The sequence below is a fragment of the Austrofundulus limnaeus genome, unplaced genomic scaffold (assembly GCF_001266775.1).
Source record: "Austrofundulus limnaeus strain Quisiro unplaced genomic scaffold, Austrofundulus_limnaeus-1.0 Scaffold93, whole genome shotgun sequence".
Classification (NCBI taxonomy): Eukaryota; Metazoa; Chordata; class Actinopteri; order Cyprinodontiformes; family Rivulidae; genus Austrofundulus; species Austrofundulus limnaeus.
This window is the reverse complement of record NW_013952495.1, coordinates 936,826-950,972: the sequence shown is the minus strand read 5'-3', so window position 1 is coordinate 950,972 and position 14,147 is coordinate 936,826. Positions and strand designations below refer to the sequence as shown.

General features: G+C 40.6%; 1 protein-coding gene and 1 long non-coding RNA gene across 2 annotated transcripts in view; one reads left to right on the top strand and one right to left on the bottom strand.

Moving 5' to 3' along the window:
• il11a (interleukin 11a) overlaps nt 1-2,322 on the bottom strand; it is a gene marked incomplete at its 5' end in the record, with an annotated part of 5,895 nt that extends 3,573 nt beyond the window's left edge. The window contains one exon of the mRNA XM_014012645.1: nt 2,131-2,322. Coding sequence (XP_013868099.1) covers nt 2,131-2,322 — 192 coding nt within the window. The remainder of the gene's footprint in view (nt 1-2,130) is intronic.
• Nucleotides 2,323-12,969: 10,647 nt separating this feature from the next.
• Nucleotides 12,970-13,893, top strand: LOC106520499 (uncharacterized). The gene is made up of 3 exons (XR_001310561.1): nt 12,970-13,426; nt 13,543-13,645; nt 13,698-13,893. It is a non-coding gene; the product is annotated as an uncharacterized LOC106520499 (long non-coding RNA).
• The last annotated feature ends 254 nt before the right edge of the window (nt 13,894-14,147 follow it).

Here is a 14,147-nt window from a genome sequence, read left to right as displayed (position 1 = left end):
CACACACACACACACACACACACACACACACACACACAACCACTGGTTTGTCATTCACTCGACCCTCTGATCTCTTCATCTGTTGTGGTTTTTCACCCCATCTTTCTCAGCCTTTAATCCTCCCTCTTGTCTTCCATCTTTTTATTTTTACTTTTTCCTTGCTCCCCACCATCGCAGACCATGACCTCACCTGACAGAACTAAGCATGCAGACTTTTTTCTCTTCCTGAATGCAAATACTTGATTGTGATAAATCTGCTTGATTTTTATCCGTTCACTTTGCTGCGCTGTGACCGAAAGCAAAACACTAAAGACAGTGCCTTCCACAACTATTATTTACAGAAACCTCAATGCACACTTGAGGCCACAAAAGTGCACAGAGCATGAGTTTGCACCTGGACTTTATGCATGCAAACACACATACACATACACAAATATACTGTATATGCACACACAGAGATATTCCAACTGAAACTCAGACACATTTCTGTCTCCTTAAGGCTTTAACTTCATCACTTATTTGCAGGGACTTTCCATGGATTCCCATTCTATTTATTTTTCCTAACTTTGGTGGAATTCCGCACTAAAAAGTGGAGAAAAAAAAAAAGAAACTTCAACAACAAATTTTCTATGTTTCTGAATGTCATGTACTGTCCTGAAATACTCTTTGATGATGCAAACATTTTTACCTTATTCCTACAATCACACAGTGGCAAAAAAATGAAATTAAGAAAGTGTTTTAACGCAACAAAAAGCCACACATTCACACACGGAAACACAAACTCACTATCTGACCACTATCTAATAGCCAAGACTAGAGAGAGTACGGTGCTATTTTTGATTTTATCCTCTTAAACAAAAGAGTTTCAGGATTTGCATAATGCAAAAATAGCAGCAAGATCAGTGGTGTGTAACCAAAGATCTGGAGATATGATCCCACTTTTCGCTTCACCTGTTGAAACACAGGGCTTGATACATGATCGCCAACTTGGCTAAGTTCTCAAATCTGATTTCCTTATTCACCTGACTGTCAACAAATAGGATTTAAGCCAGATATTTAGATAAGAAACACATTACTGTTTCATTGAAGAAAAAATAACTGAATCAGTTTGAACATGTTTCTGTGTGGATGGGTATGTTCTGTCCTTAAATTAGTGGAAAACGTTTTCATTTGGGCTCCCCTATTACAGCTTTGTTAATTCTTATTTAATGGCTTTAAAGTGAGGTGATCAGGCAACAAGTGCTGCTGAGTCAGACCTCCTCTCGCTTGTAGATTTCAGCGTGGATTAAAAGTGAGATCACCCAGTCAAATGATCCACAGCCGGTCTGTGATTAACGAAAAGCAGCTTAAAGTTTACAGACGCTCCCGGTAAACCTGACAAACAGTGTTTCCACAGCTCAGCTCTGTGATGCAAGGATACCTAACATTAGCCTCAAAATCCATTTAGTCACAGATCAATCTGTGGCTATACCGCCTTCACCCTTTTCTCATTGTTCAGTTCAGATACACTGAGCTCAATCGATGGCCAACAACAGGCAAAGGGCAGGCTGTTTTAACCTGTGTGTTTGTTTGTCTGTCGAGTTGGACAAGCTTTAATAAAACTCTCAGAAAGTAATCTGTGTATATATGACTCATTAATTTTCAGATGACCCCTGCAGCTAACCAACCTCGTCAAACACAAAAATGACTACATCTCCGCCTGTTTTACAAATACTGAGTTGACGTTTAGTAGCTGAGAGTCATCTCTAACTTGTATTCTGAGCACTAATGGAGCCTGTTTATCTGTTAGCAAAATATCTCACAAACCACTGGATTGATTTTAGTAAAATTTTGTGATCTATCTATATCTGAAAGTCAACCAAATTCAAGATTGCTGCCACAGCTAATTGACTTGACAAAAAAATTGATTAATTTTATTAATTTAACTCAACTTTTGAGGTGAAATGTGATGTGGTAGTAGCTGAGAGTAACCCTTACCGAGATCTCGCGATTAGACACGAGATTTGCGCATATCGCTATTTTGAGCACTTTGACAAAAGCCTGGACAAAAACACACAAACCCATCGGAGCTGAGCGGCCGCGGGCGACACGCCTGCTCTCCGGTGAGTGCTGCGGTGCTTGGTGACTCACCAGCAGCTCCTGGGTGAGCTTCATGAGGTTCTTGGTCTGATTGGACAGCTTGTCCAGGTCGCTGGAGCGGCGCACCGGAGAGGCCGACGTGAAGACGGGCAGCTGGGCCAATAGCAGCGAGAAGAGGAGCGACGAGGAGGAGTCGAGCAGCACTAAAATATATAAATAAATAAAAAGACAGAAAAACGGAAGCAATTAGAGGAGACGCGCTGTCATGATAATAAGCCCGAGGCCATGGCTGTCAGATAATGCACCGTAACATAAACAACAGCTTCAAGACTTGGCCCAGGACTCCACGGTGAAGAGGCTTGTTGTCACAGGCTGATCATTAAATCATTAAAGAAAAAAAAAACACACGAAGAAGAAACATCTGAATATCGCCCATCACGTCTTTGAATGAATGCTGCTGATTGTCACACCTGCAACCCGATAGCTCTGTGAAGCTTGGTGGGATATATAAATTAGAAAGACCCAGCCAAGCCGAACAGTAAGCTCATTCATTCTTTTTTTTTCTTTCAAGTTCAAATACAAGGCAGGCTGGAGTCTAAAGCAGGAGGGAAATGATGATAATTACAGGTGAGCCACAAGAATCACACCGCAGGAGCATCTGAGCTGTCCTGGGGTATCTTTACCCCACCCCCACCCCCCCACCACCAACACCAACACCAACACCACTTTTCAAGAATAAAGCGCTCCATTTCATCTGTCAGGCAATAACAACTCCCCAAATTTATCATACTTTAAAAAAAAGCAGGTTTACACAAACAGTAAACAAACACTTACATTTCATATTGATCCAAGATAGAGAGGGAGCTGACAAAAAAAAAATTGACAAAAAATAAATAAATACAAATGAATAAATAAGTTGAAGTCCGGCACTTGTCACGTGCTCCGTTTTTCTTCAGAGGAGGAAAGTTGTCAGGATGGATGTGTGGATGGATGTGCGCACAGAGATGGATGAGCGGCGCGCGCACTGACACACACACAGAGAGACAGGTCAATAAATAAATAAATAAATAAAATAAAAGTTTGAGTCTTCGAGGAAAGTTTCAGAGCAGCAGCCCCTGTAGGATTTTTTTTTCCTGAAAATTTTCTTTAAAAAAAAAAAAAGGAGAAAAGACAGACAGAGACAGAGAGAGGGATGCGAGTGGTGTAAGTCCAATTTTTGCACGCGGCGAAGTGTTTGGGCTTGTTTTAAAACTTCCTTTATAAAGACATCTAGGCCTATGACACATCAGCGTGACTCACTTCATTCATAAAAACAAATCCCTCCTCTCTCTCTCTCTCTCTCTCTCTCTCTCTCTCTCTCTCTCTCTCTCTCNCTCTCTCTCTCTCTCTCTCTCTCTCTCTCTCTCTCTCTCTCTCTCTCTCTCTCTCTCTCTCTCGCTGCTGCCTCGTTCCTCCCCTGCTTGCAGCCTCCGAAACAAAAAAAAGGTTCCATTGTTTTTGTTTGTTTGTTTTTGTTTTTCTCTATCACTTTCTCTCATACTGTCCCGGTCTCCACTTCCTCCACCTATATCATCCCCATCGGCTTTAAAAAAAAAAAAACTCTTCATCTCCAAATCTACCCACCACCTCTTCCCTATAACTGCAGAAAAACTCTTTTGTTTTCATATTTATCATACCTGCTCCATGACTCGTGTGCTTAAGCTGTATGAAAGCTAAATTGAAACTTCTGCTGCAAACACCTTTCTCTCTCTCCTCTCTCTTCTCACCCTTTTTTTCAGAACACCTCCTGAGACAGCAGCTTGCTATTTCCACTGCCCACCTCCTTCTCTCCCTTTTTTCTTTGCTCCTTCTTTCCCTTCTCGGGATGAAGGAAAGAGTGAGAGATGGATGGGAGCAGCAGGAGAGAGGTGTTGTCCAGGCCAGAAGGGGCCTCTGAATGTGTTGCATAGAAACACTCATACACAGAAAGCGCCGGGTCCCTCCAAACATACTGCAGATCCACTAACATAAAAATTTAGAGCATTTTGGAAAAAATAGTGCAAAACAAGCTGATTCAGCATTTATACTGATTTCCTGTTTTTATTTTCTTGTACATTTTTCGCAGTCTTCTTCTGTAGACTTTGTGCCATCGTAGTAGCTGTTCATCGAAACATTCAGCTTACTCAAGAGATGGTATCTATTCGACTTCTGCTTCAACTTGCTTTATTTTTGTCTTAAAATGTTTTTAGTTTTAGCTTTTAGCTGTCCTTTTGCTACTTTTAGCTAGCCTTTTCTGTTTTTATGCCATATGATGGACTTGCGACCTGTCCAGGGTGTACCCCGCCCCTCGCACTGTGACTGTTGGATATGGGCACCAGTGACCCCCGTGACCCTGAAAGGAAGCTGTGGGTATAGATAATGGGTGGATAGTCTTTTCTGCTTTTAGCTTTTAGCTAGACCTAGTTAGATCTTTGACAAATTTGACTGATTGATTGATTGATTGATTGATTGATTGATTGATTGATTGATTGATTGATTGATTGATTGATTGATTGATTGATTGATTGATGCCTTTATTTTCATTGTACGGAGCACAATGAAATTACATTTAAGAACACCCATTCAAGAAGACACACATGACAAAAACATGTGGGATCAGGTGATCAGGTCATGCAGTAACCAGCAGGGGTCGCACTACCTTTTAAAAAGAAAAACGAAATACAACAGAAGGTTAGACGAGGAAAAAAACATCATATTATATCAACAAAAGGTGACACACTATGGTGCTTATAAAAAAACTTCTACAAACAAGAGCACATTTATTAATTTTACGTAACCTTTTGATGGTTTTTAACTATCATTCGGCTATGTTTAGCTTTTAGATACTTTTTTGATACGTTTACCTTTTAGTCTGTCTTGTCCTACATTTGGATTTTAGGTAGTCTTTTGATACTTTTAGTATTTGCCTAGTCTTTTGGCATTTTTAGTTTTTGCTAGCATTTTAGCTTCTAGTTAGCCTATTGATACTTTTAAATCACTTTTTGATATTTTAGCATTTAGCTACCATACTGCTGCTTCAAGCGTTTATCATACCTTTTGTTGCTTTTAGCTTTAAGCTAACTTGTAAATGTTTCTAGCAAACATTTTGATTCTTTTACATTGTAGCTAAACTTTTGCTACTTTTTTAACTTATTTAGCTGCTTTTGACATTTATCTAAGGTTAATGGTATATTGCTTACCAGCTCAATGTCAGCTTTTCTATTTTTTAACAAACTTCATTCAGAAAAAAGTTTGTGGTTTGCTTTTTAATACAACAATCAAATATTTTGATGTTTAAATAAAAGTGTAAGAAAATCTTGACAAAAACCCTAAACCATAAGCGGTAAAAGTGTCTGGAGGTCACACATTTATCTTTTATGTTCCTACAGTTTATGTAGGAGATGGGACAATTTAAGAAGGGCCTTCGCTTCGTCTTTTGAAGAGAAAATATTTCGCGTAAACACAGTGGATGTCAATGATGGTTTGGCTGTTCATTCTCTGCTCTCTGGAGGGATTTGAGTGAAAACCATAAGTCCTACAGCAGTGAGAGACAAAAAGTCATGTGTTTTGATGCATAGACTGTATAAGAAGTGTAAAAACTAAATAAAAAAAGAGCTTGTTTGCCAAAATCTTGGAAGGTTTAGACAAGTAAAAGTGTGACATCATCAAAAAAAGTTAAACATTTCACATTAAAATGTTCAAAAATCAAAAAATCAAAAATTAAAACTAAATTGTGATTGTGTAAACATGAGTTATATCTAAATGCTTGTTCAGTCTTGTTAAGTCCAACTTATATTTTCCACTTGACGTGTAAGAGAACAAACTATTTTGCCAAATATTTTAAGTTTTGTCAACACCAAAATTTTGCATGGGTTTTTCCAAAGTTGCCTGAGAAGTAACAAATTAAAGCATGAGAGAAACAGAAAAAATAAAACAAACATGGTGTTTTAAAGGGCATGATTATGTGTTCACTTCCTTGAGAATACGTAAAAAGATTTTCTTGATACACACAGATACATCTCTGACCACATGTTTGTTTCTTTGTGTCACACAGCTGACGAGCCTGGAAACACTCAGTCAGGTGCAGGAAAGCAAAAATGGCAAAAATGAGTCGCCAGCCAACACAACGGGACAGTTAGAATACCATACTGTACACAAACTGTACAGTATATCAAAGAAAAGTCACATACACATGCAGAGTAAGCAGAAAAATGAGGGGAAAAAAATAAAAGCATTTTTGAGTCTGGGTGTAAGATTAGGAGACCCTCATTCACAGACATACACTCATGGTGTGGTTAGAAAATAATTAGAGGTGGGCTTTGTGTGCACACAATCACACACTCATGCACATACACACACAGGGTTGCCAGTGCAGCGACGGGCCTACACAGACAAACAAACACCCTCCGAAGGACTAGGGCCTAGTGGCAACGAGTGGGTGGCGGAGTTGTTGTGGCAGAAAAAAAAAACGGTCGCACTCTGTTTTCTCAAGTCAACAGTTCAGAGAGAAAAAAAGCTGGGAAAGGAGAAGGAGAAGTGGAGGAAGTAGATGAGTGCGGTTGGACGTAGGGAGATATTGACACACTCACTCTTTTTAATTTCCCACATCAAAGCTGCGTTTGAAGACACAGCTGGGGAGAGAAGAAAAGAAAGAGTGAAGTTAGTCACTCTCCCTCGTTCCCCCCATGATGAGGGTCTCCTGGGTGGTTCTGAAGCACCCGTTCTTGATGTTGGGCCATCCACCAGCGCTTGGCTGCTCACACACTCTGACACAGAGGGGCTGCCCCTCGACAGAGGCGTCTGTGCACAGCATGCAAAATAAATTGAATTAACTACTTTTGTTTGTACTTTTTTTTTTGGTGCGTGTGAGAACGAGTGCATGGCAGTGCATGCTTGTCGGAAAAGGGGGAATCCAGGGTTTGTGTAAAAGGGTGTGCATTCAGTATACATGTGTAATTATGGGTATGTGGTGCGGAGTCTGCATTATGTGCATGAGAATCCGTGTTTGTGTGTGCGTCCCGTGTGCGAGAGTGTGTTTGTGTGTGGCCTTCATATGCTAACCATTACATCACCAATCTGTGTAAAACCACCATAGGAGGAGAAAACAGAGTGAGACACTCAGACTGCGACCTCAACGACATCAGAGAGGAAGGGGAACCTGTGACAGGGCCTGGGTCTGGGCCTCGCTGCCAGACAAACTTTACTCACACAAGCTCCTCTCAATTAGCTCGAGCTTTACACTGGGTTTCCTGTGCACCATGGCATGCATTCACACATTAATACACATTCCCTTCACTCACCTTTAGCTGGGTTTAATGCTCAGTTTACTGACCAATGGTCTTTAAAAATCTCAGATCAGATCTATTCTTGGGGGTTGCCAGTAGAACTTGCAATTGAGCTTTTGCATTTGCACTTAAAACTTCACCAAATTTCCTTGATCTTTTTTTGTTGCCCAAAAATAGAAACGTTTTGCACTTTCTCCTGCTTAGCAGAATAGTTTGGTAGCTTTGAAGTGGGAATTGTGTGAATCTCGGTTTGGAAAAATCAGGGAAAAGTTCTCATATAGACAGAAGCTGGTTCTAGTGCTGGGTTTTAACTGGTGTCACAACAGCTAAGAACTGGTTTGTTTTTCCACAGTCTGAGAGCCGCTTATGTCACCTAAAACATCTCTCCTGCTATCTTTGATCCTCCAACTGCGCTCTGAATTTCTGCAAAGAACTGCCAGAAGACAAACCTTGTTCTGTTGTCTCATTATTTATTCATCAAGACGACTTAATATTGCCAATTTTATAAAAACTCTTAAAAACAGTTGGTGCTGCTTGTGTAGGCTCTTCATCATGCCAGTCAGCCTTTTCAACCTCCAATCGGTGTTCATGAGTAGTGCTGCAAACAAGAGTTTGCTACCTGGTCTGTAGACTAAAAGTGCCAATGATAGAGCTGTTGACTCTCAATGTGAATATTGCTGGATCAAATTCTGACCAGGGAACTTTCTGGGTACATCAAAATGTCCCCATGCATCTCAATAATCCAGGTAGAAAAATCTAACAAATTTGAGTAAGGTTCTCTGGACAGGTTCTTCTTCGTTGAAACATTTAGTTTCTTCTCCAAGAGACTTCTTCAGACTGGAGGACTTGACTCAGTTTTGTTTGATTTCTGGATAGAGTTTGCATGTTCTCTCCATGTATGCGAGGGTTTTTTCCCCCACAGACCAAAACCACGCATATTAATTTGTAACTCTAAATTATCCCTAGGTGTGAGTGAGAGAGTGAATGATTATCTGTCTCATTCGTCTCTGTGTGTGTCCCTGTGATGGACTTGTGATCTGTCCAGTGTGTACCCCGCCCTTCACACAGTCACTGCTGGATTCGGCACCAATGACTCCTGTGACACAGAAAGAAAAACACAGGTAAAAATAATGGATGGATGGAACATGGCACTCAACCATTTTCATTGATTGTTGGTCTTCATGAGTCCATCATCAGATCCTGACAACATTTTTTTAGTGTTGGTGCTCCGACAAACTGAGAACGCTCTGCAGCTTTGATGTGTATGACTCTACAAAACTCCACTTAAAAAGAAAATAAAGACAAAGTAATCCTTTCAGCTATTGAAAAAAAATCAAAGCCTAGTTTTGCGTGTAAAATGTAAATGAGCACAGGTAAATGAAAACTGAGCCTCAGTATCTGTGTTGGTAAAGTACCATTTTAAGAAGCCAAGCTCAACAAGTCCAGCAGTAAGACCCAATGAGAGAACAAATGATGCCTTTGCTACAACTCTGAACTGTAACAGTAACAGTAACCTTTAATTATATTTTTCTAATGGACGTTAACTCGATGATGATTAAATGGTTGAACAAGGTACTTTCAAAGCTGTGTAGCAATCTTATTGGATGCTATGTATTTGTGTATTTTCCTGAACGAATAAGGAAGAGTTGGACCAAAAGTGTATTTTGACACGTTGGGAAATTTTGTTCCTTGTTTGCCTTGGTGCAATTGTGAATGGAGTCTGATTAGATGAACAAATACCCAATCAACATTGGTTTTCCAATAAATGTTTATTGCTGTATCTTAATTTCCACGTCCAGGTAGATGATAAAAATGGTCTTGTGGATTTTTGGGTTGAGTCCCATGTTCTGGTTAGCTAGATGTGTCATCATGAGTAAACATTTAAAATGTTACCTTTGACGTAGTGGTATGGGTGAAAGGGAAGAAGGGAGGAACAGTAGTAACAGATTCATTATTTTTATGTTGCAGTCCTCATTTCCTCGAGGGAATCCCAGCAGAGCCTGAATAAATAAACCCAGAAGATTATGTTCAAAGGGAAAAGCAAATGTCCGAGCGATTACTGTAATATTTACTCTACTATAACACTATGCTTTCAAGTTTCCCCATAACCTCCCCAACCTACACTTCCTCGACTGTCATCCCGCGCCTCATTCATTCTCTCCAGCCAGCCCCCAAGAGGCATGAAATTTGAGGAACTTCCATGGTAACATTAAATTAACTCACTGCCCACCACTATCACAGCCCTCATTACCCTCCGCTTCTCCGCTTTGCCCCTTATACCTCAAACTACGTCAGAGAGCAAGTGAGTGTATTAACAGTTCAGGAGGAAAAGGAGAAATAGTGACACACAGGAGGGGGCTGCTGTCGTTGGGCAATAAAATGACGTCCACAACTTTCTCTTTCTCAGAGATGAGTGATGAGAGGAAACCGTCTGCTTGAGCTACTGTATAACTGATGTTGAGTCTTTTCTTCAAAAAAATCCCCGGGGATGTGATTTACAAATCACCGGAGTTAATTGCTCTTTTCCCTTTTCCATGCAAGCAGCCCTCTAGAGACAGATATGACTGTTGTGCATCTGTTGCTTTGCCTTTTTTATTAGTCTGTTAAAAGGAGGACATTAACCAGCATCATTACTGCAGGTTTCCTCCCTTGGCTCGGCTCATGAAGCCATGCAAAGGGCAGGATGCAGGGATGAAAGGGAGCGCGTGAGGCGAAGGTCTCTCCTGGCTGAAGAAAAAAAAAGTTAAAATCAGCTCTCTATTTAGCCAAATTTTACAAGGCTTATTTTGCTTGGAAACCAAACTCTATGGTATGTGACAAAACACAGTGTATGAGTGTACGGATGGATGGGAGTCAGCTGAAATCCGTCCCCCACTTTTTTAAAACTGTTTCTCACCTGCTCATGTTTCCCACTAACTCTCACTGCTCTCCCAGCGAGGAAATCTCTAAATGAACAAACGCAAAGCAATAAGTCGCAGACGGCGTGTGAGACGGAGGAGAGGAGAGAGGGTGGGAAGACTGCTGCTACCCACGCAAAAGGAACTTTTTACTGTGCAAACACTCTTTCCATCTACCCTGTATGCTCCCTCCATCTCAGACTGGTGTTAACACTGGAGAGTCCAGGCTCGTCTCAGAGCTCAGGTTCTCCCTCCCGCTTCATTCTCAGTCGCCCTAAACATTCTTTCCTCTCCTGTCATTGCAGCGTCCTGTCTGCATCCTTCTCTCTGCTCATCCCTTCCTCCTTGTCAAAGCGCTCACTCTCTCGTTTCATTCGTTCAGGTCAAAGTTTGAAATCAAAAAAAGTGAAAGTCTCAATCCTATTTATGGTGCATTCCTCAGCATGCTCAGCAGTTACCCCTGAGACTTGTCCAGCCTCTGACTCTTTGTCTGCCTTGCACCATTTCTGTGGTGAGTGACTCCATCTGTGTATGTCTTTGAGTGATGTGTTCTCTATCAGGGCTGACCGCTGCTCGCCGACGCGCCATGCGTCTGCGTCAGCCACACACTGAGCCCCGTTGTCGTGTTATTCTACGGAAGCGGGGAGCTGCCGACAAACACACGGGAAATGAGGGAGGGGTGTCAGTGTTTGTGTGAGACGAAGGGGGCTCAGTGAGTCCCAAAGGGAGAAAAGATTAAAGACGAGCGGGAAGACCACTTGTGTGATGTCACGGTTTGCCCTGCGGAGTGACTTTGTCAACATGACATGATCTTACTCACAAGAGGGGTTGAGAGGATGCCCTTTTACCAGCAGATTGACAACCAGGCATGCGCGCACGCACGCACAAACACACTTGTACACATGTGCTTACGTCTTTGAGACAGTTCACCTAAGCATTTAAAGCCATTTATAACCCACTACCCCCTTTAAACGTGACATGGTCTGGCTGTTCTTTTGAACGCTGACGCACTTCAGGCCCCTTCATCACGGGACATTCATTAAATTAACTCTCATTACACAATGACAATCATAAATCTGCCTCCCACCACAGTGATAGCAGATAAGACAACCTATAACAGAACACATAGGCAGCTCATTCCACTGTCCACTTCCTGCACGTCAACCAAACCGTGTGTAAATTTCATCATAACCGAAGGGCAAACATAGCAAAGGAAATTTCATATCCGTATGTCATCACCTTTTTTATGTTTTGAAGTAGCGCAAAAACAGGCATCAGGTGCTGAGCGCCGCAGTTTGGAGGCAGGTGGATGTTGGAAGACGTCTGTCCACTTTTAGGAGGCTGTGCTTCGACTGCACTTGGAGGGAAGGTCAGGAAAGTTCTCAGACTGATGAGTAAATGTCTGTTCTGATGGAGTCCAAGATCAAAGTAGTCTGCTGTCGTCTTCCCTCTTTACTGCAGTTCATGCAAAAGGTGTTGTGTAAATGTTTACACAACCTTTAGTTTTGCATTACATGGCTATCCAGGATTAGATATTACAGTGTTGTCAGAAGACTGCAGTGGAGCTGCTACAGCTAGCTGCTACTGCTATAGGAAAAAAAAAACAAGTAAAAACAATAAAATTAAATGACTTTGATGTAAAAGTTTGTAAAATACAATGAAGCCCTACAAAGTTCCACAGTTTGCCGACTCAGTCTTTTGAAGATATGTTCATGGAACATGGTTTGCAGTAATCCACATCATAATGGGGAAACCTGAAATACAGCACAGTAAGGAGCATCAGTTTTTTTTCTTGTTTGCTTTTTCATGAGTTTTCGAGCTAAATTTTAAGAACAATACAACTGACAAATTTTCTAACATAAATAATAACATAAATTCAGTTCCATAAAAAAAACAATACAGCTCAATACGTGACGCATCATGTCCTGTGCCCACACGCCGTCTGGAGCGCAGCATTACTATCGGGTAAGACATCTGTCAGAAATATTGTATGTGTAAGAGTGTAAATTTGTTAGTCTATAAACATACATAAATTAGTTACAACTTTGCCACATCACAAGTACGAGTCAAATTTACAAGTACAATTCTTTTACCTGTCAAAATAACAGACATTATGCATGGAACACCGAAAAGATCGATTGCAAACAGTAACTAAGCCAGACCACTAGGGGGACATGACCACTGCCTCATTTGGGACCAGATGAACTCTTTATAAACACAACAATTTGCTGAAGGGAAAAACATTTGGAGGCTTTTAAGTTTGTCATTCATGTCATGTAGTACAACAATAAAGTAGATAGTGGATTTATRAYGAACAACCAAAAAGGAAAACTGATGCATTCATAAAACCGACTGCATAATGGAAAAAATAATGCAAGTTCAAAAACACATAACGGTAGTGCTCTGACCCAGCCAGCAGGGGGACTCATGTTGCCCACCATCAAACCCCTAAACAACTGTAAGTTAAACTCTTTTTACTTTTAATAGTAGTTTGTATTATTTATTTCACATTTGGTACACGTAGTACTTGTCAGTATTTGTAAGAGGATGTGTTGAAACAGTTTCTTTGCTGAAAGTAGAGCTTCGTTGATTGCTGTTGTTAGCATGGTGTTAGCGTTAGCATTATGATATGAATAGGAAAGAAAAAACAGCCTCATGTTTTCTGTTCAGTCTAAGTTTATTTAGAATGGCTTGAAAAGAACAAAAACCTAATTGGCGTTAACTGTGAGTTTAAAAAGCTTTCTCTGACTGTATTTTGATATGTTTATTAAGACCTTGTTGGCTACATTTTTAAAGCTTTGTCAGAACTACACGGACATTGATTTTAATTAGAATCACCATAAATCAAAGTTAAACTGTGTTTAAATAAGTTAATCTATTTTTAACTACTACCAAACTACTTCCTTCAGATTTCAGTGACCAACATGTGTAGAAAAATGTTTGCTGTCTGATTAATGAGACTGCTGGCTGTGACTGTGTGATATTATAACTGTTCTTTTTAATTTACTTTTATTCAACATGGACCTGAACCTGTTTGTGGACCCACTGAGGACCTGTCTCCAGACCTTTGTATCAGAGCAGGACTGAGACCATCAGGCTCCATCAGTGAGACTACAACCAGTGGAAGCCAATTCCACCCCACATCAGGTCAAATAGTTGTATTAGCAGTAATATCATAAACTTAATAGAAATAAAGTTAATATAATTCATCAAATAGTTAAAATAAATCAGTCCTGTTAACCTGTTGATTTTCTGTGATTCAGATAAGTGCAGGTGATGCAGCGAGCAGCATTCAGCCCATCCATGGACCCAGGACAGATGTCCTCTACATCCACGCCTACATCTGGCAGGCAGGTGGATGAGGAGGTGATGGAGTTCCTGACCATCTGAAGAACTGAGCCAGCAGCAGGATGAGGAGGTGATGGAGTTCCTGACCATCTGAAGAACTGAACCAGCAGCAGGATGAGGAGACACTGGAACAAAATCTGTCCATCAGGGTTTTAAAGCCTTCATGACAGCTGAAAAATTCAGTTAATGCAAATGTACAGTTTTAAAATGACCTGTTTAGAGCTGAGGAAGTCAAACACCAGGCCTTGGCATATTTTTTAAACTCAGGATGTTGGATCTGTTTATTTTAAAGCTTACCTGGAAGTTTTCATTTATTTGACATTGATTGATGGTTTTACTTTAATAAAAAAAATTTAAATATTCAACACTTTTGTTTTTACCTAACTATGAGCTGTGAGTGATAGATGAAACAATGGGCCTCATGCAAGAACATGTTCGTATTCTTATCCTAAATTTCTCTTACTTTTGTTCGTACAAAGGGTTTGTACGAACATGTCACGTCAGATTCAACAAACTCTTC